Raw genomic sequence first — 19,006 nt, forward strand, 5'->3', positions numbered from 1 at the left:
ACACAACTAAATAGAGTGGTATTAGATTTGGTGCATTACTGCCCACGATGGAATTGAAGTCAGAGAGATGGAAAAGATGAAAAATATCAATGGTTCTTCAGTTTTCAAATTCTGAACATGCAGCTTATGCAGTGAAGTGTACACCTTGAATGTCGACTTGAGCTGATGTGTTTTCGTTGTACACTACAATGTACAATTTACATCTTTTCAATGTTTACCTGCCAATGTAAATAATTAAATAATAAATTTCTGTCAACACCAAGGCCCGAATAAATATGCTAACATGAGCAACTCACATCAAATGTCACCAATAGAGGTTATTGTCATTCAGAACATTTTCTATAAGTGCTAGAGTACGCATTAACAGTGACACAAATTTTAAGAAACGGGGAAGGAAAAAAAACTACTTATTTAATCTTTTAAGGCAGCTAATCCTGTACATTTTAGGAGAAGTTTCCATTACCATGGAAGATTCTTGATTTTATACCTCATTTGCTCAAAGAACTATAAATCTTGCTTAGGCTTGCGGCTTAATTCTGAATAGTGACCACCCATTAGTTGCAGAATCTCTTCCCACAATACATCAGACGAGGAACTCTGTGAACCACCAAATATCATATTTGCACTGCAAGCAGCAACATACCAGTAATCCGATTCAATCTCCTCTCTTAATTGGTCCAGCTGCCACCCTGCATATCCCACAAAGAACCTGAAATCTTGAGACTTAAGAGTGCCTTTCTTCACCAACCCTGACGCTTCATCAAGAGTATTTCGAGAACCAAAATACACTCCATTAATGACCTCCTCAAAACCGGGACGTCTTGTGGTTTCCCCAGCTCTTATCAAAAACATACTTGCATCGAGGGGTCCACCGAAATGCAAAGAACAATCTGAAAATGTATTTGCTAACTCAATATTAGTGGGATTCATGTGTTTCATTTTTTTGTGAAGTGGACGATTTATAACAACCCCAAATGGACCCTCTTCTGGATTCCTTGTTCCAGATCTGAGGAGAAGAACTACGGTCCTCTCAAATGTGCGAACTCCATCGAGCTTTTCTGTGGAAACTAGGAGACAGCCATTCTCAGGTGCTGATATTGGGTGTGCCCATTTGAGGGGAAGAGATACAGATCCAGAAGCTATCTTCTCCTGGTTGTGAGTGAAATCTGCATTTTCTGCCTGTAATAACATCACATGACAAATCACCATTAGAGATGATTTCAAATGGTAAAACTACATAATTTAAGCCTAGTTGAATTTCAAGCCTGCCAAATCCTATCACGCTAGAGAAGCAATTCCACGGCCAAGGCCTATAGAATATAACTTCAAATAACTCTTGGTAAACCAAATCTTTGAGAAAGAACAATGCTACCTGCTCTTGGATGTAGAGCAATGCTCTGAATTCTCTCCAATCCAAGGGTTTACCATGAGATTTCTGGGAGTCATTATCACTAGATTTGTTTTTTCCAGCAGGGGGATTTTTCCCATCTGGTCCATCTCCTCCAGCTTTCGATTGATCACTATTTCCTACAGACACAAAAACTCCATGTTGAATAGCACTCGTAATAGTATTTCTCATAGTAACAATAGATATCACAAAAGAATGAGGAAATCATGGCTTAAGAATTAAGAAATCAGGAAAGAACTTCAAATTTCAGATAGAGAAAAATAGAGTACCAACGGAGGAAAGATCTCTCTAATAAAAGACAGGAAAATTTCATCCAAATCTAATTTCATTTAGATAACATAGCAACTTGAAAAACAAAGCTTTCATAAGCTAGTGTTAGTGACTCCATGTGATACACGATAAAGTACCACCAAACAGCTTAATCACAAACAACAGCCATTGGTAAACTTACAAATTAACATTTAGCAAGAATCCATATGATCCACCGCTGAAAAAAGCTTGAAGCAAAAAGTGTTTCTACAATACGCAAGACTCAGTTGGAGTACATTTTGAGGTATTTGCAGCCTAAGAATCACAGCATGCACCAAGATCTTACGCCAACTCTTCTCTAAGAATTTGAAATCATTTTCTCTGAGAATTGTATGTGCCATGCATGATATCCTCTTTTGTAGATATGAATCTCAAATAAAATCGACCTAGACTATCGAATTTGCAGTGGCCACGAGACAATTGCTTTAGAGTTAGTTCCCCGCATTCATTTCAGTATCTTTCTCAAAAATTAATCATCAGTAAATCTACTGCACAAATCAACATATCAAATCATAAAAGATGGAACCTTCAGCATATTTCAAAAGTCAACTCAAACAAAACAGAGAGAAAATCATTTTAGGAGAAAAAAAATGCCAGTAAAAAGTAAAAAATCGAAACTTTTACCAGAATTGGTATTTCCTGGGTTCTTCTTCCCCATGGCTCTGACTGTGATCGATCTGAACTTACAACCATCAGATAAAGATTCCTTCCGGGAAACCTTAAAATCCAAAGCCATCGAAGTGTTTCTGGGATTCCAGATAACGGGTTTCTCCAGAGAAGAATTTTTCAGGAGAAAGACATTGCATCTAGCTTGCCAACACCATAGATCCATGATTGCCAGTTAAATAGATTACAAACAAAAAATAAAGAAAGAAAGAAAGAACTAAGCCTCCTCCCAGAATTCTGTGCTAAGGGAGAAAGGGTGATAGGGGGCAGCAATTTGGAAAAAAAAAAGGAAAGAAGAATATGCTGAATAATTTAGCCGAATAATAGCATACCACACTAATGAGAGGGCGTTGATTGGCGGAAAAGTCGGTGAAAAATCCTCAATCAAAACATTTTTTTGAGTTCTTTTCTTATCCACAAAATTGTTGTACTATGTCATACAAAATGTGGTACATTTCATGTGAAAATGTGGTACTAAAGAAGTATTCAGGGACTGAACACAAAAAAAATCGACAGACTTAAGGCCAATTTTTCGTTCGCTCAATATGCATCACTCCAGCGGAGATGATGGGGTTACATTGTACAAGGCTCGGATACGATCATTGTTTCGGTGTGGGGACCAATTAATTAAATACTACAATTGCGCAATAAATATAATTATATTCAATAATGGAAAATGAACACCATCTATTACAAAATTTTAAAATATTTTTCCATCAAGTAAATAATATATATATATATATATAAATATATATATCGGTGAAATTTATTTAATTCCTATCACTGCGACTGCAACTTTTTGAATTTGGTAAATCCCTGTTATTCTAATGTAAAGAGCTAGCCAAACCGCATAATCTATGTATTGATGTTTCATGTGGTATTTATCTTCTGAAGCCTATATTTAAATTTTAATCAAAGGAACTGTTGCCAGTATTATTTAGTTATATTCTTGAGTTGCTCGCTAATCATTTGGAACATGTGAAGTTATGAATATTTTCACTGCTAAACTTGAATTTCATATTATCTTGAAGGTTTCCTTTCCTCGTAGATCCCAATACTGAAATTGCAATGTATGAAAGTAGCAAGTCTTTACATGAGAAATGGAATTCCATTAAAAGGAAGCTATCGAGATGCCAGAAGTTCCTAGCCAAAAGAACTATAGATATTCTGGCCATGTCCTCTATGTTGGCTATGGCAGGTGTAATTTTGCATGTACTTGTGTATCCGACCAGTTATATTTTTATACATGTTTGTATGTACTAGTAACTGAATATTTTTTTAGGGTGAATTAAGTTTTCTTCAGGGAAAAAAAAACTTCTAAACTAGTATATTGGAGGATTTGAGTTTCATGCAAACAAAAAATTAGAGCTATTTCACTCAAGGAGATTTCTTTAGGCTGATGCCTTAATATCTCGCCTGATCTTATATTCCTTGGCTGAGAATGACCATTGATTTTCTAGGTGACATCGTAAATTACTTTTTTCGTCAGTTCGTTGGAGAAAGAAGTCCGTCATTTGGCCTTTTGGAGAGGTAATTTGATTGATACTTTATTGGTCTTAAAATATAAATAAATCATTAATTTGTTATAGCCCAAAAACTTAGTCAATGTGTATTGCCGGTATATGGTATAAAGACAGTTTATGGTGACTTTATTCAAGGTGTGCAATATGGGAATATGGTTACTCTCCAGTTCTTTATGAGCCCTCCAAAACTGTTTTGGTACAGGCTCAGAAAATGCTGCAACTTAAACCTTGCATATTGATCAACACCTTCTCGTATGTCCTAGGCTATATCCTATATATACATTACATAGCGAAGATGGAATGATTACATTTTCGGCGATGCATTATATTCTCGATCTGAAATTAGAAAACCTACAAATTTATTAACTTTATCTTCAAAAACATGGAGCGGAAGCAGGCATACGAACCCCCTTCCTCCGAGGATCGCTCTAAAAAAGACCATTAACATAATTAATGGCATAAAGGGTGCTTTCCCCTTGCTTCATGCATAAAGTCGATGCACTTTTTCTATAATATATTCGGTCGAGTATAATTCTGTGCAGATGTCTTACCTTGTTGATCCTAACACTGGGATGGAAACTGGCGAGTACAAGAAGATTATGGCCTACTTGGTCCAGACGTATTCTATTGCGAGCATTTAGTTGGAAGGTACCTGTATATATACTGTATATCCTTGTGTACTTAGGCTAAGAGATGGATGTTGTCTGCTTTTTTAATGAGCATAGCAATGTTTATGTACATGGCAACTCAATGTGATTTATATTTCCGTCTTCTTGTATTTTTTTTTTTATTGCAGTTATTTTTTAAATTATTGTATGAGAATGTGGTGAATATTGAATTTTTTCAGTGACATTTGAGTATTTTTATAATTTGCAAATGTAATATGATGTACTATTATAATTGTTTAACAGTACATCATATTTTTTAAAATTTTTGTATCAATTTAATCAAGAGTAAATAGTAACTAAACTTATTTATAACATCTTATAAACCCTAATATCTTATAAGTTGTTTTAGGAGTTTTTAAGTCGTGAGATCTTATTTTATAAATAAGTTGTTAAAGTGTTTGAGTGAATTTATTTTAAACAACTTAAATATATTAATATGTTTGGTTTTATAAGATTTTTTTATTGACAAAATTACCAAAAAAATATCATAGCACGAATCAATGTAAGTAATTATATATAGTTATATATATATATATATGAAAATATTTTTATAATTTAAATATTTAAAAAATAAATCTATTTTATATTTATAATTTAGAAAATTTTATGTTATATTTAATATTAATTTTTAATATGTGTAACTCTAAAACAATTTTTAAGCTATTTTTCAGAGCTTATTTTTTGACTTTTGGAAATCGTTTTGAACACTATTGCATCCAAATGTTAAAATAAATTTATTTTATAAAAAATATTCTTCTCTTCCACTCGTACGTGAAGATAATGAATGATTAGATGATCAAATTGAAAGATGATGAAAATATTACTATTTTTTTAATTCAATTACTATAAAATTTGAGTCGAAGACGATATGTTTTCTAAACATGTTGAATTTAATTTAGTACCTGAACTTTGAATTTTAATTGCTATTAATTTTTCGAGTAAGTCTCATGTGAGGCGGTCTCACATAATTATATATGTAGAACGAGTTTATTCGATCCATATCTACAAATAAAAATAATGTTTTTCACATAAAAATCGATATTTTTTCATGAACCAATCAAATTGGAGATATGCTTAATAGCTCACTGATTGAGCGCTCATGCGCCGAAGATGTACAGGGCTAAGTGATCTGCCAAAGCCGTGGGATGTAAAAATATATCGGTAGGGAAGCGTTCTGCCTTAGTGGGAAGCCTCCGTGCAAGCAGCAGTGAACGAAGCGAAAGCGAGAATGCTGCTTGAATAACGCAAATATCAGTGCAAATCCATGTCCCGAAAACCTAAGGGATCATCCACAGAGAATGATCCGGGGCCTAAGATTAAGTCGAAAGAGATAGTCGATTAATAACATGTGAATGTTCATGCACTAATCTTTGTGTCCTTCTCGAGAGAAGGAACATGCTATATTAGCCAAAATATGATATACGTTTCATAAAATTGTTTTATTAAGTGATGAGTTTTTTGTGTAAATTTTTTTTTAGTTTTGGGTGAATTTTTAATTATGTTTATTACTGAAAAATAGTTTGTTTTGTTTGCAACATAAGTTGTGCTTGGCGCGTGTGCCGTCCATTCTATTTAAACTAAATAAAGTTTCCATTTTTCCAAAATTACGGTCACGAATCTGATCATATAATCGCAGGATCACCACAGCACCTTCTTCCCAATTTTTTTCAATTTTTTTTCTTCATAATTTCAAAACTCGACCTCAGAAGTTTCAAATCTTCTTGAAACCCTAATTTCCATTTAAATCGTACACTCGCAGATAAAAGTGATGTCCTCCCATTCGAATTGATTTCCTCCCATTCGATTGGATCTGCGGTTATTGCCGCTTCGATCCACTCGGTTAAGTTTACATCCATATCTTTATCCGAGCGATTCATTTTGGGGAGGATATTCGTTGGAGTCGATGGAGGCGATCGATGAATTGTTTAAGCTCTCCGATTCCATGTGGCAGGCGGCCGCGCTACTTGCCGACGAAGATGTGGACGAGACGTCGTCGTCTGCTTCATCAAGACGACCCTCTACTTTCCTTAATGTTGTTGCTTTAGGCAACACTGTGAGTATTACATTAATCGGAGCATTGTAAAATTGTCTTTTTTTTTTTGCAGTTGGGGAATCGGAGTAGGTCTATCAGATCTCTGGAGCTTGCTTTCTTTTATTTGAAAAATAAGTCGTGTGATTTGGAATCTGAATTGGAATCACTTGATATAATAATTGATTTTTTTCCCGTTGTGCTTGGTAGTTTTATGTTGTATCCATTGTCGTCTCATCGTGTTTGGGATATTGATGCAGATCATGAACTTTTGTTTTTATTGGTTGGAATGACATGATTTGATTTTTGGTTTGAAAGTTTGGTTGAAATGTTGTGAGTTGATTTTGGTTCTCAAGGCTACTGGATCTTGAAATGAAAGATTAACGCACTTCTGTTTCAACATATGTGTTATATATAGACATAAGAGTGCAAAGTTTTTCGTAGACACTTCTTATGATTTGCCTACTAAGTTTTGCCAATAAGATTTTCCTTTTTTCCTATGGTTGAAGTGGCTATAGGTGCTCATTTATGAATAGCCTGTTTTTTTTAATGACTTGGTCAGTTGGTTGTGATTTGGTGCAAATTATTTGAAGTGTGCACAAGAAGCTCAGACATTAAATTGGGACTGCAGGTTCAGGATTTCAAATATAGCCTTTTGATAGCTGAAAACTGATGGACGGATCTCTAAAATTGTTGGTATTTTTGTGATAATGATCTGAGATTAATCTTAGTGGTCCTTAGTTTTCTTAGTGTTCCCATGGTTCTATATGCATCCTTAACAATGATATTCTACCGGCTCTTGATGCATTACATTTGTTATTTGTGCCATGACTGTTCCCTTTTACTCCTTTGTTCTCATTTTTATAATTTCTTTATCATTAAGGGCCCTGAATTTTGGCTCAACAAAAAAAAGAAAAAAAAGAAAAACAAATAGAAACGGCAATGTTGTTAGAAACGTCTATTTTTCCACCAGTTTGTGGTTATTGCTAGTTATGCTGTGATGCGAAAATATCTTAGGTGCTAAGTAAATCTTATTTAGTGGTACATGTGAGACAAAAATTTGAAAAGTTGAATTGGACCGAAAAGGCTGTTCAAATGAATGAAACATAGTGGTGTCCTTTGACAAGTGTGGCTATATAAAAGAATGAAGATGTAGAAACAAAGGTGGTAGTTTGTTTAGCCAAAAGCCCTTATCTGTTTGATGTGGTTTCAAGTCACATACAATTAGCTAGGGGCCTGTGGTTGGGTAGTGTTCTTGTTTGTTATAGCTATAGCTATTATGTCCTCTAAGAAGATGAAGTATGTACTGAAGGGCTAAATTTCCGGGAAAATTTTCTAATTTTCTTCTAAATAGTAAGACACAGGGTCTATTGCAATGTTTCACCTGAAGTTCATGTTTGGAAGGATTTTTTTAAGTGGTTCTCATTCTCACATTGAAATTTATGTGATTGACTTTCATTTTTGATCCTTGAAATGTTTGTGATGCTTCTTACCTGTACTCATACTGTTAGGGAAAGATACGCTCTTAATGTGATCAATTTTATCAGGGTGCAGGTAAGTCTGCTGTACTGAATAGTCTAATTGGACATCCTGCACTGGTAAGTATTTGGTTGCATATACTTTACTGTATCTAGTGATATATTTTATAGTTGACTCTGATTTTTCAAATGCTAAGTTGCTAACTATTTAATTTTGCAGCCGACTGGTGAAGGTGGTGCCACACGTGCTCCAATATGCGTTGATTTAACAAGGGATGGCTCGCTGAGCAGTAAATCCATTATTTTGCAGATCGATAGTAAATCTCAACAAGTTTCTGCAAGTGAGACTTCTAACTGAATTTTAAGTCTAAAGGATTCTTCCACAAGTAATAATTTTAACAGCTGATACCATGGTGGTCTAATTGCTTGGAATCTTTTTCTTCTTATATCCCTATTCTATTATAGGTGCTCTTCGGCATTCATTGCAAGACAGACTGAGCAAAATTTCGGGAAAGAGTCGTGATGAGATATATTTAAAGCTCCGAACAAGTACAGGTGTGCCTGCTTTAAGATTTCCTTTTATTTAGTTGATCAACAAGTAGCCTCTCAGGTGTGTCGCTTTTGAGTCGTGACTGCCTTTAGGTCAGGCTACTTGAAAAGTTCGAATAAAAGCACTTTTTTGTTGTGAGCCGGTTCGACATGGCAATTTGATCTTGATGAACATATGGGGCTTCCAGAAATATTCGTTTTACTATTAATCACCTCATTGCTATTATTTCTCACACTAATTTTAAACTTTATTTTGTTCAGTTTTCATTCTACGGTCTCTAGCTTTTTGCATTTTCTATGCTGTACTTGATATCATACCTGTGATCTTGTTTTGCAGCTCCACCGTTGAAAATGATTGATTTACCAGGGGTTGATAGGGGGAATCTTGACGATTCTTTGGTGAGTGGCTTCTAAATCAAGTTTTTTTAGTTTTGCACTCTTATTTTCTAACCAAATCAATGTAATAGTGTTGCTCAATGATATGTTATCTGGTACACTTCAAATACTGACTGCTGTTGGTAGGAATAGAGAAGTCTTGAATAATTTGAAGTTATTCTGTAAAATTGTGGTGAATTCTTAAGTAGTTGTGCAACTAGCTGCAGGTTCTGTTCTATGTAGCACGGATACCTTAAAAAATTTTTTTTTTGAAGTACAGGATACGGCACGGATACGGATACGACACGCGGATACGCGTGTCGGATACCACAAAATCCGTATCGTTGACTTTGTTTAGGGCTGACCAGCCGGATACGTTTTGGACACGGCGAGGACACGTCATGGATACGGCATGGATACGTTTTTCGGATACGTTTGAGCAAAATTGCAAATATTTAAAAGTTTTAGGGGTTAATTAAAAAAATTAAAATTTCTAGGGACTAAAGAAAAATAATTTAAAATAAATTTGGATGGGCTTTTAAATCCATAAATACATTTGTCCGTCTCTTTCATTCCATTTCTATAATTTTTACTTTTCAATACAAAATTTATATAAATATATATAATATTTATATATATTTTAATGAATGCCGTATCATGTCTAATATTTTCAAATTTTGACGTGTCGCCGTATCCGTATCGTATTCGATACGATACTCGTACCCGTATCCATGCAACATAGGTTCTTATTTAAACCTAGTTTGATAGAAAAAAATCGAATGATTTGAGCTTGTATAATTAGACCTTGGGTGGTTAACCTAGACTCCTGGATTTCCTTTTGGTTTTAGCGGCCTGATGCCCTATTTCTTCATGTCAGAGTCAATTTGCAGAACATAATGATGCAATATTGCTCGTTGTAATACCCGCTTTTCAAGCCCCAGAAGTGGCCTCTGCAAAAGCCATCAGAATTGCAAAGGAACTTGATGGAGAATGTGGGTTGCTAAATTACTTCGGTCTTTTTTGTGAGTTTGTAGTTTAGAATGTTTGTTATTATCTTCACCCAAGTAACTTTTTTTGGTTTCTGTTTCTTAGGTACAAGAACTGTTGGTGTTATTACCAAGGTAGATCAAGCATCTTCAGAACCGAAAGTACTTACTGCTGTGCAGGCTCTTTTACTGAATCAAGGACCTCGAAGTACATCTGATATCCCATGGGTTGCTTTGATTGGTCAATCTGTCTCTATAGCATCTGCTCAACCAGGGAGCACTGGAGCTGATAATTCTCTAGAAACTGCTTGGCGAGCGGAGAGTGAAAGTTTAAAATCAATACTTACCGGTGCTCCTCAAAGCAAGCTTGGGAGGTTAGCCTTGGTGGAGACCCTTGCTCAACAGATCCGGAATCGCATGAAAATCCGCCTTCCGAATCTCCTCACAGGGTATGCTCCTTTCTAGAGGTTTTACTTTTCCAGTAACGTTCAATTTTTTGGGAGATCTAATAAAAACTTTATGATGTTGATGGTAATCTTTTTCCTCTTAAACATATTTTTATTTCAAGGTTTCAGAAAGTTAATAAAAACGTGATAGACATGTAAAATATTGTTTGTGTCTTCCTTTTCTTCTTTCCCTTAGGCTTCCTTTTTTCTTTCATGCTGAAAGGTTTTTTACCCAATATTGTGATTTCTATCAGAAAGCAATAATGGCATCCTTTGGGACAAATAAATCCTCTAAAAATTCACCAAATCCAAAACATTTCAGAAGTATACTATTCTCTTTTTTCAAGAGTTTGTTGTACTGCTGTATTTTCAATGTGATGCGTAAAAGATTTTTCGTACTAGTTCTTTTGTTTGATTCCTGTTACTGTTGCTTTATTCACTTGTATGCATCACTATGTAGTAGCTTTTTCTACTGTTATATTTTCATTCTGCAACTTCTGCAGGATTCAGGGGAAGTCTCAAATCGTACAGGATGAACTTTTTAGACTTGGTGAACAGATGGTTCAAAGTGCTGAGGGTACGAAAGCTTTAGCATTGGAGCTTTGCCGGGAATTTGAGGACAAGTTCCTCCAGCATATTACAACAGGAGAGGTGAGACAAGAATTAAGCTGTATTTGATCATTTATGGTGCTGAAAGATTTTTTTACGTAGTTAACATAATTTAACATCTTTTACAGATATACTTGGAGATTGCACATCTAGTTTTATGGGATATTCATATTAAGCTTCTATTTTGCTTGTAAATTTTTCCAATAGATGTACATCAGTGGAGGGTCAATTATTACATTTTTTCATGATTAACAAGCTGTCGTAAATCATCTAATCTAACAAACGATCTTGTCGTGTTTTCCAACTTTCTGTGATTTTGCTTGACCATAATTGTAGGCAGTAGCAAGAAGTTTAGTGCTTTTAACTCAGAGATGAAATTATGCCATTGTGTTGAGGTTTTGTTTTGACCAAAATTCCAACCATATGGATTTATGCTTTCAGTAAATTACCGTTGTTCGTTTATTGTCATTCTTACATATTTTTGGTGTTATGATATAATATACCTTTTGTTTTGATGATATGCAAATATATTACTGTTATCCTATGATTTTGATTTACTCCATTTTTCCAGGGTGTTGGGTGGAAAGTTGTTGCTAGTTTTGAAGGCAGTTTTCCTAATAGGATCAAGCAACTCCCTTTAGACAGACATTTTGACCTAAATAATGTTAAGAGGGTATGGTCTTTGCCATCATGGTGTCAATTTTCTCTGAACTCTCGATGTCCGCTCATTGCATTTTGCAATTCTGATTTTAAATTATTGCCAGATTGTGCTCGAGGCTGATGGTTATCAGCCTTATCTTATCTCTCCTGAGAAAGGGTTGAGGTCCTTAATCAAGGGTGTCTTAGAGCTGGCAAAAGAACCTTCTCGCTTGTGTGTTGATGAGGTAAACAAGTGTTGTCTTTCCATCTTATTTGGCGCGTCTATGTTGTATGCTTGTTCCTTTAACTGTTTTCCCCACTTTCGTCTTATTCTTTTAACCACTCTACTAACCTTAACTGTGTAGTTTTAGTTTGATTTAATCCTTAGTTCATTTTAACTCTGAAGTGATGTATCTAACAACTGCATTTCTTATTTACCATTGCCAGTTACTCATAACATGTGTTCCTGCACATTTTATCTTCTTAGTCTGCATTTGATTTTCTGCCCACTTTCCGTTCCTTTGATACAATATGAAATTCAGCTTTGTCATTCTATGTACGTTTTGGTTATTCATTAGAATTGAAATCTCTGAATAGGTGCACCGGGTACTTGTGGACATTGTCTCAGCTGCTGCAAACGCCACTCCAGGTCTTGGAAAATATCCTTCTTTTAAGCGAGAGGTAATGCACTAATGCTTATAAAAAATTGAGTCTCAGTCTTTCAGTGGCAATTTTATTACTTTTATTTCATCAGGTCTTTATATCCTTCCTGTTATGTGTAGGTTGTAGCAATTGCCACAACTGCTTTGGAAGGTTTCAAAACTGAAGCAAAAAACATGGTAATTGCCCTTGTTGACATGGAACGTGCATTTGTTCCCCCACAGCACTTTATCCGTTTAGTGCAGCGGAGGTATGTAAGACAAGTAGTTAAGTCTTTAGAATTTCTCCCTTAATTTGTCGTAGTTTAAATTCTTGGAACATTTGGATGAAAAAATCTTGTACAAGTTTCAAAATTTTCTATCAATGCACAAAGGTTTTGATATATGCTCAGTTTGGAGGGATTTTTAACATAATTTTCCCAGCTGTCTTCCATGAGTAGTATATATTCTAAAGTTGAATGGTTGTTTGCTAGGATGGATCGACAACGGCGGGAAGAGGAGCTAAAAGGTCGATCCTCGAAAAAGACTCTTGAGGCTGAGCAGCCAATATTAAATAGGGTACACCATGTCTGGAACTGAGGTTTTTTTGTTGGTGAATTCACTTATTCACACATTTTTCTGAACTAATATCATATCTTAGTCGTGGCAAAATAATGTGTATTGACATAATCAGAAGCCACTTGAGTCTGAGCAGTCCATATTGAATGGGGTACACAATCTTTTTGAGTTGTTTGTTCTTGTGGATTTATAGAGAAACCGCAAGTAGTGTCTCATGTTGCATTTCATAGAAATAGTTTATTGTTATTTTATGTCAAATGCTTATCATGCGCTTCATTCAGGCAACCAGTCCGCAAACTGGAGGGAGCCAACAGAGTGGGGGGAATATGAAATCCATGAAGGATGGAAAATCTAATCAGCAAGATAAAGATGTGCAAGAAGGATCTGGCTTGAAGACTGCTGGACCAGAAGGAGAAATAGCAGCAGGTGCAAGCATACAGTTTCCTACATTTTTTAGTTTCTATTGACATAATTATATACTTACTATATTGATATAGTAAATATATAATGACATGCAAACATATTTGGTGTCATATAATCCATGAAAGTTTATGGAGATTATATTTGGTTATTTTATCCTGTTGCTATTTTTCATTTGATTTGCATTCTGTGTTGCTAAATTTATGTTGTAAATGGTCCTTCACTTTTACTGGAACTCAGGAATAGAAGTGACTGGTACTTGATTGAACTCTTTGGACTGTCTAGGAAATTTATCTGAATTTTTGACTTCTAATAAATGAACTTATTTGCATACAACTTGAAGGAGGTTTGGGGATTGAGGCGGAGGAAATAAAAATTCATGGAGTCTGATAGAGAAACACTGCAGTAATTGTTCCACAATAGCTCTGTTGTACTGCCATGTGTACAATGTCTCTTCTGAATGACATATTGAAACTTCTCTCCAGTTCTCTTGTTTGTGACATGTGATTTTAAATTTAAGTTTTTAATATATGCTGAATAGTTTGACTCTGTCGGTGCTCTGTGGATGTATAATGAAAAAAGTTATTTAACCCTATGCTGTATTTTGGTTTTCGGATTTAGCATCTGTGCGAAATAACCTTTTGTTTTTACAGGGTTTTTGCTAAAGAAGAGCACCAAAACTAATGGTTGGAGTAAGAGATGGTTTGTCTTAAATGAAAAGACAGGAAAGGTGAGTAAGCTCAGACTTATGATTGCCTTTTCGTTTAAGTTTGGCATTTTTACATTCTTTTTCTTTGATCTTTTTTAATTCTTTTGAGGATTGGTATTTTCTCTACTTCAATTCGTATGTTCAATAATTTTTTCAGTTATGATATCTCAATAATTCATTGAAGAATTTATGTTGTGGTTTTTTTGAGAGAACATTTGTATAATAGATTGCTCATATTTGATAAGAAAATAAATGGACTTTTTCATGGTTCTTTTTTTGGAATGTATTTAGATAATCTCCTGGTTCCTTATTAGTCGACTCACTCTCAAATGGTTTAATATATGTTCCTGCAGCTTGGATATACCAAGAAACAAGAAGAACGACATTTTCGTGGTGTCATCACTTTGGAGGTAATTATTGGCCATATAGTGCTTATGAATACGCCGTCACTCTTTCATGTTTTCCCCCCTTTATATTGTCGGACTTTGTTTAAATCCTTTAGATTATTGCTGCTGAGGTCTGTAGAAACTAGAAATCAGATCATTCACTGGATTTTGTTTAACAACAGTTTTGGGTATGGTAGATGTTTAGCATTTGTGGACAACTAGGTTCTATTCGAGTGTAATAAGCGAAATGAACAAGCAAATCTGAGACAAAACAAAAGCAGCTGGAGTTTAGTTCTGTAGTAAGAAGGAATTATGAGAAATCAAAATTTCAGTTTTGTTGTGGAGGTTCCATAGTTGTCAAAAGCTCGCATCTGGCTGCTCCTAGGTGCTGGGTGCAGCCAGATGCGGCTCATGCGCCTGTGAGAATCCTTTGGCGCAACGGTTGTCAAAGCCACTTTGGCATGTACCTTTGACAGGGTGCAAGTTGTGACTTTTGTACATAGTTCAGGATTTTGGTTTAGAAAGGAGCCCAAGCCCAGCCCGGGCCAGCCCTGCCCAAACCGGAATTACCCAATCCCATCAAGCGGGTAATTAGTTAATCATTTAAGACAACCCCATGGTGTGCAGCCACTCTTCTTTCTTGTACAGCATTTAATTCTTCTGTTTTCTAAACAGCGATTAAATTCTAATTCAGTGTGAACTCGTCCTATGTTTTCTTTGCTACAGCAAAGTCCTAATATTTTTAGAATTGAACATCCCTCTCTTCCTTGTCCAAGTTCATGTCCCTGGCTTTGGTGTGCCTTACTTCGATAAGACACACACCTCGCCTCGTGCCTTTGGCTCCTGAACACTGTGTGTTTTGGTGAGCCTTGTGAATAACAATGGGAGGTTTGCAAAATAAATTGCACATGGAAGATGCAAGAACTTGCAGATGGTGGTCTCACCTGATACATAAAGCGTAGGAATATCTCCCGATAAATTCTGCCAATTTTTTTCTGCATGCCGGCATTGCGATTATTTAAGTTAACCCGCTGTGAAGCATATATCAGCAAAACAGTTAGCGAGAAGCTCAAGTTTTATCCCCTGAACATTGAATAGATCATATTGGAACCTATCAAACAACACAATAGAGAACATGGATGCTTAGTAGGTACAGGGAAGACTTGGTTGCTAGAACTTTGCAGGAATTCCTTTCTTTTTGCCACATTGCGGTCTAATGGTAAACAACTTTTCATTTGCCAAGGAATTAAGCATATTAGATATTGCAAAAGATATGTTAAACTCCTATAGGTTCTTGGCTTGGACCAAAATATATTTTATCCCATGAGGGGTCCATTATTGAAATATAATACTTCCCCAAGCGGCAGGTAAATCTTGTGTGAAAATAGGAGGCATGTGGAAACATGACGTTGCAGAGTTTACCCCCTGCACTTTCTGTCAGTTCATATTTGTTTTAAGGATAGCTCTGCTCTATCTAATGTTGGTCTTGACATGAACTTTTTTCAGATGAAAGTGCTTCTGCATTGGTAATGTGATTTCTACTTTTTGCAGTAAGAGAACAGTTAATCACTGTGCCGAAGTGGTGGAAAAAGGCTATGACTAAGTTTGTCATTTTATACTTGCTTCCATGGATTTTGGGGATTCTACATTACATGCTCTGAAGTTACAATACTTCTGTGCTGTTCATTTGATTTATACTTTCTGTTCTGCATGAGTTTTTTGTTGCATGTTCTGAAATTACTAATCTTGGTATTCTAGAATGCAGTGTTATTGTACTTAACGCCCATTCGGTTGATGTAATTTGATATTCCTGAAAAAATTGATGTTAAACACTAATCAATCTTGTAATATTTGGTTGAGACTACCAGGAATGTAATTTGGAAGAAGTGGCAGAGGATGAAGAAGCTTCTTCAAAGAGTTCTAAAGATAAGAAGGCAAATGGCCCGGTTGCTGAAAAAGCACCCAGTCTTGTATTCAAGATAACAAGCAGGGTTCAGTATAAGACCGTTCTTAAAGGTACTGTAAATATTTGCTTGAATCTCTTGCTGAACTTATTTTCGTTGTAATAACAGATATATTAACTGAAGCTTGTCCATGTTTGCAGCCCATAGTGCTGTTGTTTTGAAGGCTGAGAGCTTACCAGATAAGGTAGAGTGGTTGAATAAGTTAAGAAATGTTATTAGTTCTAAAGGAGGTCAAGTAAAGGGCGAACCTGGTCCTCAAATACGGCAAAGTCTTTCTGATGGTTCTCTGGTAAGTAATCAAATTCATGCTGCGTGTATGTTCCTTGTAACTGTCAGTCAGCTTGATTGCCTTGCATTTTCATCTTTGGAAGGCTTATCAAAATTTCAAGTTTCTACTCCGTATGGGCTTGTATGGATTTGTTTTGGGAGTTGGGGAAATAAAATGAATGTTCGGTTTTGTTTTAGGAAAACTGTAGATGTCAAAATCGCATCAGAAATTATTGGATAAGATTCTTTTTAAATTTAAAATAGTATAATTTGTATTATAATCTGATAATGGAATATTAATTTGGAACTGGTGGAAATTTTTGTTAAAAGTAACAAATGTCGTTTGTGAAAAAGAAACTAAAAATGAAATATAAGGATTGGCTTTTGTTTTGGAGATGGACAACTATTCCCGATAACAAAAAACAAGGCATGTATTTTCGGATGGTTGACCTGCAAACAGTTGTCTGTGTGTTAAATAAAGACATGTACATTGTGTTCATTTTTGTTTGCCGCATATAGGATACTATGGCGAGAAGACCTGCAGATCCGGAAGAAGAACTTCGATGGATGTCTCAGGAAGTGCGCGGTTATGTTGAAGCCGTTCTTAACAGTCTGGCTGCCAATGTTCCAAAGGTCAATGTCAACTAAAGCTTTCATTGGAGTTTGTTTATCTTAAGCAACATTTAAGTTGCTTTATCTTTGGTTTCAGGCCGTTGTTCTTTGCCAAGTAGAGAAGGCAAAAGAAGACATGCTTAACAAATTATACATTTCTGTCAGGTTAGTTTAATTCCCATTGTCTAATAAGTTTATTGGACAATGCTTCGTCTTATTTTCTTGATTGTGGTGTTTCTGCTTGAAAAAGAAAAGAGAATACTGATGTTCCAATTTGTGAAGCTTGTTCGAGTCTATATTGAAACATTGATCAGTGTCTAAACCAATTTTATGCTTTGTATTTTTTTCCCTGTTATCTCGTTTTCCTTTTGGTCTTGTGTAAGTAGTTTGACATCATTTCTTTGGAATGATAGCGCTCAAAGCACGGTGAGAGTGGAAGAACTGCTTCAGGAGGATCAGAATGTCAAGCGAAGAAGGGAACGGTACCAGAAACAGTCCTCGCTTCTATCCAAGCTTACTAGGCAACTAAGTATTCATGACAATCGAGCAGCGGCGGCCTCTGGCTTTTCCAGTGAAGGTAGATCAGGTGATTTTAACTTTCAAACTTTTTCATCCTTGGGTCAAAATCTTGTTGGAATCAGTGTAGGTCTCTCGAGAAAGAAAACCAGGATATCAACTCGCCTAGGCATCTCATGAGTAGTATCAACATGCTTTCTTCGACTGTTAGATTAGATATTGTTTTTGACTTTTTGCATATTGTTTGCTAAGTAAAATAGCCAATAATTACAAGCACATCTCTTATATTCTCAAGTTAAAACAGTTTGATGAGAGATCTTCATCCGGTTTTTGTCTCAAAATATTTGTCATGAAAATTTTGACAGGATATCGAGTTTGAAGTCGCTCCTGTCTCTTTTTAGACAGTTGGGATAATAAATTAATAACTGGAGCTCAACTTCCGTATTCTTAACATCACCATTCCCATAATATCTTCTCCTCACATGGACCTGTATTTCTTTACCAAACTGTGCAGATAATAGTCCGACCGCTTCTGGCCCGTCATCAGGCGATGACTGGAGAACTGCATTCGATGCTGCTGCCAATGGTCCAACCGATTCATATGGGGATTCTAGGTCCAATGGTCACAGCCGGCGCTACAGTGACCCTGCCCAAAATGGTGATGTAAACTCTGGGACCAACTCCGGTAGTCGCCGCACGCCCAACAGGTTGCCACCTGCTCCTCCCGCATCCGGCTCTGGTTATAAATACTAAATTTGTATGGATAATTTTTGACAACCGATTCTTCCAAGTCTTGTTGGGTGGCCGGTTTATTTAAACATTGTATGAGTTCTCATCGAGCTCAAATCTTGTTATACTAGGTCTGTAGAATTGGTATACACGTCTCTGTAGATAATATAACGATTAATGTTGTCGCGTTTTTATGTGTTGCAATCACTGCATTTTTATTGTTTGGAAACACTTTTGATCTTTTGTTTGTCCGTTTTTGGGGAGACGTATATTGTCCTTGATAGAGGATATTATTTTTTCTGTACATTCATTCTGCTCGTCTTGCGAGTTGTGCTGTGTTACTAATTACTTCCAGTTAGAGCATTCCAGCACTGAATTGATTTTAACTGAACAAATTCAATTTACCAAAAAAAAAAGATGATTACTGAGAGTCACTTAAAATATCGTGTTATTTAAAATTAGTTATTATTAACCAATCAAGTCACTTAAAATATCTTGTTA

General features: G+C 35.7%; 2 protein-coding genes across 5 annotated transcripts; one reads left to right on the forward strand and one right to left on the reverse strand.

Annotated features, from left to right (window-relative positions):
• Positions 1-76: 76 nt before the first annotated feature.
• Positions 77-2,730, reverse strand: LOC142533637 (uncharacterized). 3 transcript variants are annotated; one of them, XM_075640468.1, is made up of 4 exons: positions 2,342-2,730; positions 1,373-1,527; positions 488-1,182; positions 77-218 (listed from the first exon to the last, which is right to left on the reverse strand). In XM_075640468.1, the coding sequence occupies exons 1-3, from the start codon at positions 2,547-2,549 to the stop codon at positions 505-507; spliced, it is 1,041 nt and encodes a 346-aa protein (XP_075496583.1). In that variant the 5' UTR covers positions 2,550-2,730; the 3' UTR covers positions 77-218; positions 488-504. The 3 variants fall into 3 exon arrangements, with proteins under 3 accessions (XP_075496583.1, XP_075496584.1, XP_075496582.1); XM_075640469.1 differs by lacking the exon at positions 77-218 and having other exon boundaries at positions 271-1,179; XM_075640467.1 differs by lacking the exon at positions 77-218 and having other exon boundaries at positions 271-1,182.
• Positions 2,731-6,149: 3,419 nt separating this feature from the next.
• Positions 6,150-18,812, forward strand: LOC142533813 (dynamin-2A-like). Of its 2 annotated transcripts, none has more exons than XM_075640709.1 (22): positions 6,150-6,627; positions 8,151-8,201; positions 8,302-8,422; positions 8,547-8,636; positions 8,968-9,029; positions 9,883-9,997; positions 10,098-10,440; positions 10,941-11,088; positions 11,618-11,719; positions 11,811-11,930; positions 12,283-12,366; positions 12,468-12,595; positions 12,818-12,902; positions 13,184-13,328; positions 13,976-14,052; positions 14,385-14,441; positions 16,286-16,433; positions 16,522-16,670; positions 17,168-17,281; positions 17,358-17,425; positions 17,674-17,837; positions 18,291-18,812. In XM_075640709.1, exons 1-22 carry the CDS (start codon positions 6,478-6,480, stop codon positions 18,527-18,529), a joined length of 2,760 nt encoding a protein of 919 aa, XP_075496824.1. In that variant the 5' UTR covers positions 6,150-6,477; the 3' UTR covers positions 18,530-18,812. The 2 variants fall into 2 exon arrangements, with proteins under 2 accessions (XP_075496824.1, XP_075496823.1); XM_075640708.1 differs by having other exon boundaries at positions 6,152-6,627; positions 17,674-17,846.
• Positions 18,813-19,006: the final 194 nt, after the last annotated feature.

This window comes from Primulina tabacum, chromosome 18, assembly GCF_025594145.1.
Source record: "Primulina tabacum isolate GXHZ01 chromosome 18, ASM2559414v2, whole genome shotgun sequence".
NCBI classification, from domain to species: Eukaryota; Viridiplantae; Streptophyta; class Magnoliopsida; order Lamiales; family Gesneriaceae; genus Primulina; species Primulina tabacum.

Bases quoted from the DNA above. Each gene is read 5' to 3' on its own strand.
- LOC142533637 (XM_075640468.1), bottom strand. From the start codon at position 2,549: ATGGATCTATGGTGTTGGCAAGCTAGATGCAATGTCTTTCTCCTGAAA. The intron at 1,528-2,341 runs GTAAAAGTTTCG...TTGTGTCTGTAG, and splicing joins CCCAGGAAATACCAATTCTG to GAAATAGTGATCAATCGAAA. The intron at 1,183-1,372 runs GTAGCATTGTTC...GTGATGTTATTA, and splicing joins TGCTCTACATCCAAGAGCAG to CAGGCAGAAAATGCAGATTT.
- LOC142533813 (XM_075640708.1), top strand. From the start codon at position 6,478: ATGGAGGCGATCGATGAATTGTTTAAGCTCTCCGATTCCATGTGGCAG. The intron at 8,423-8,546 runs GTGAGACTTCTA...ATTCTATTATAG, and splicing joins ATCTCAACAAGTTTCTGCAA to GTGCTCTTCGGCATTCATTG. The intron at 16,434-16,521 runs GTACTGTAAATA...CCATGTTTGCAG, and splicing joins GTATAAGACCGTTCTTAAAG to CCCATAGTGCTGTTGTTTTG.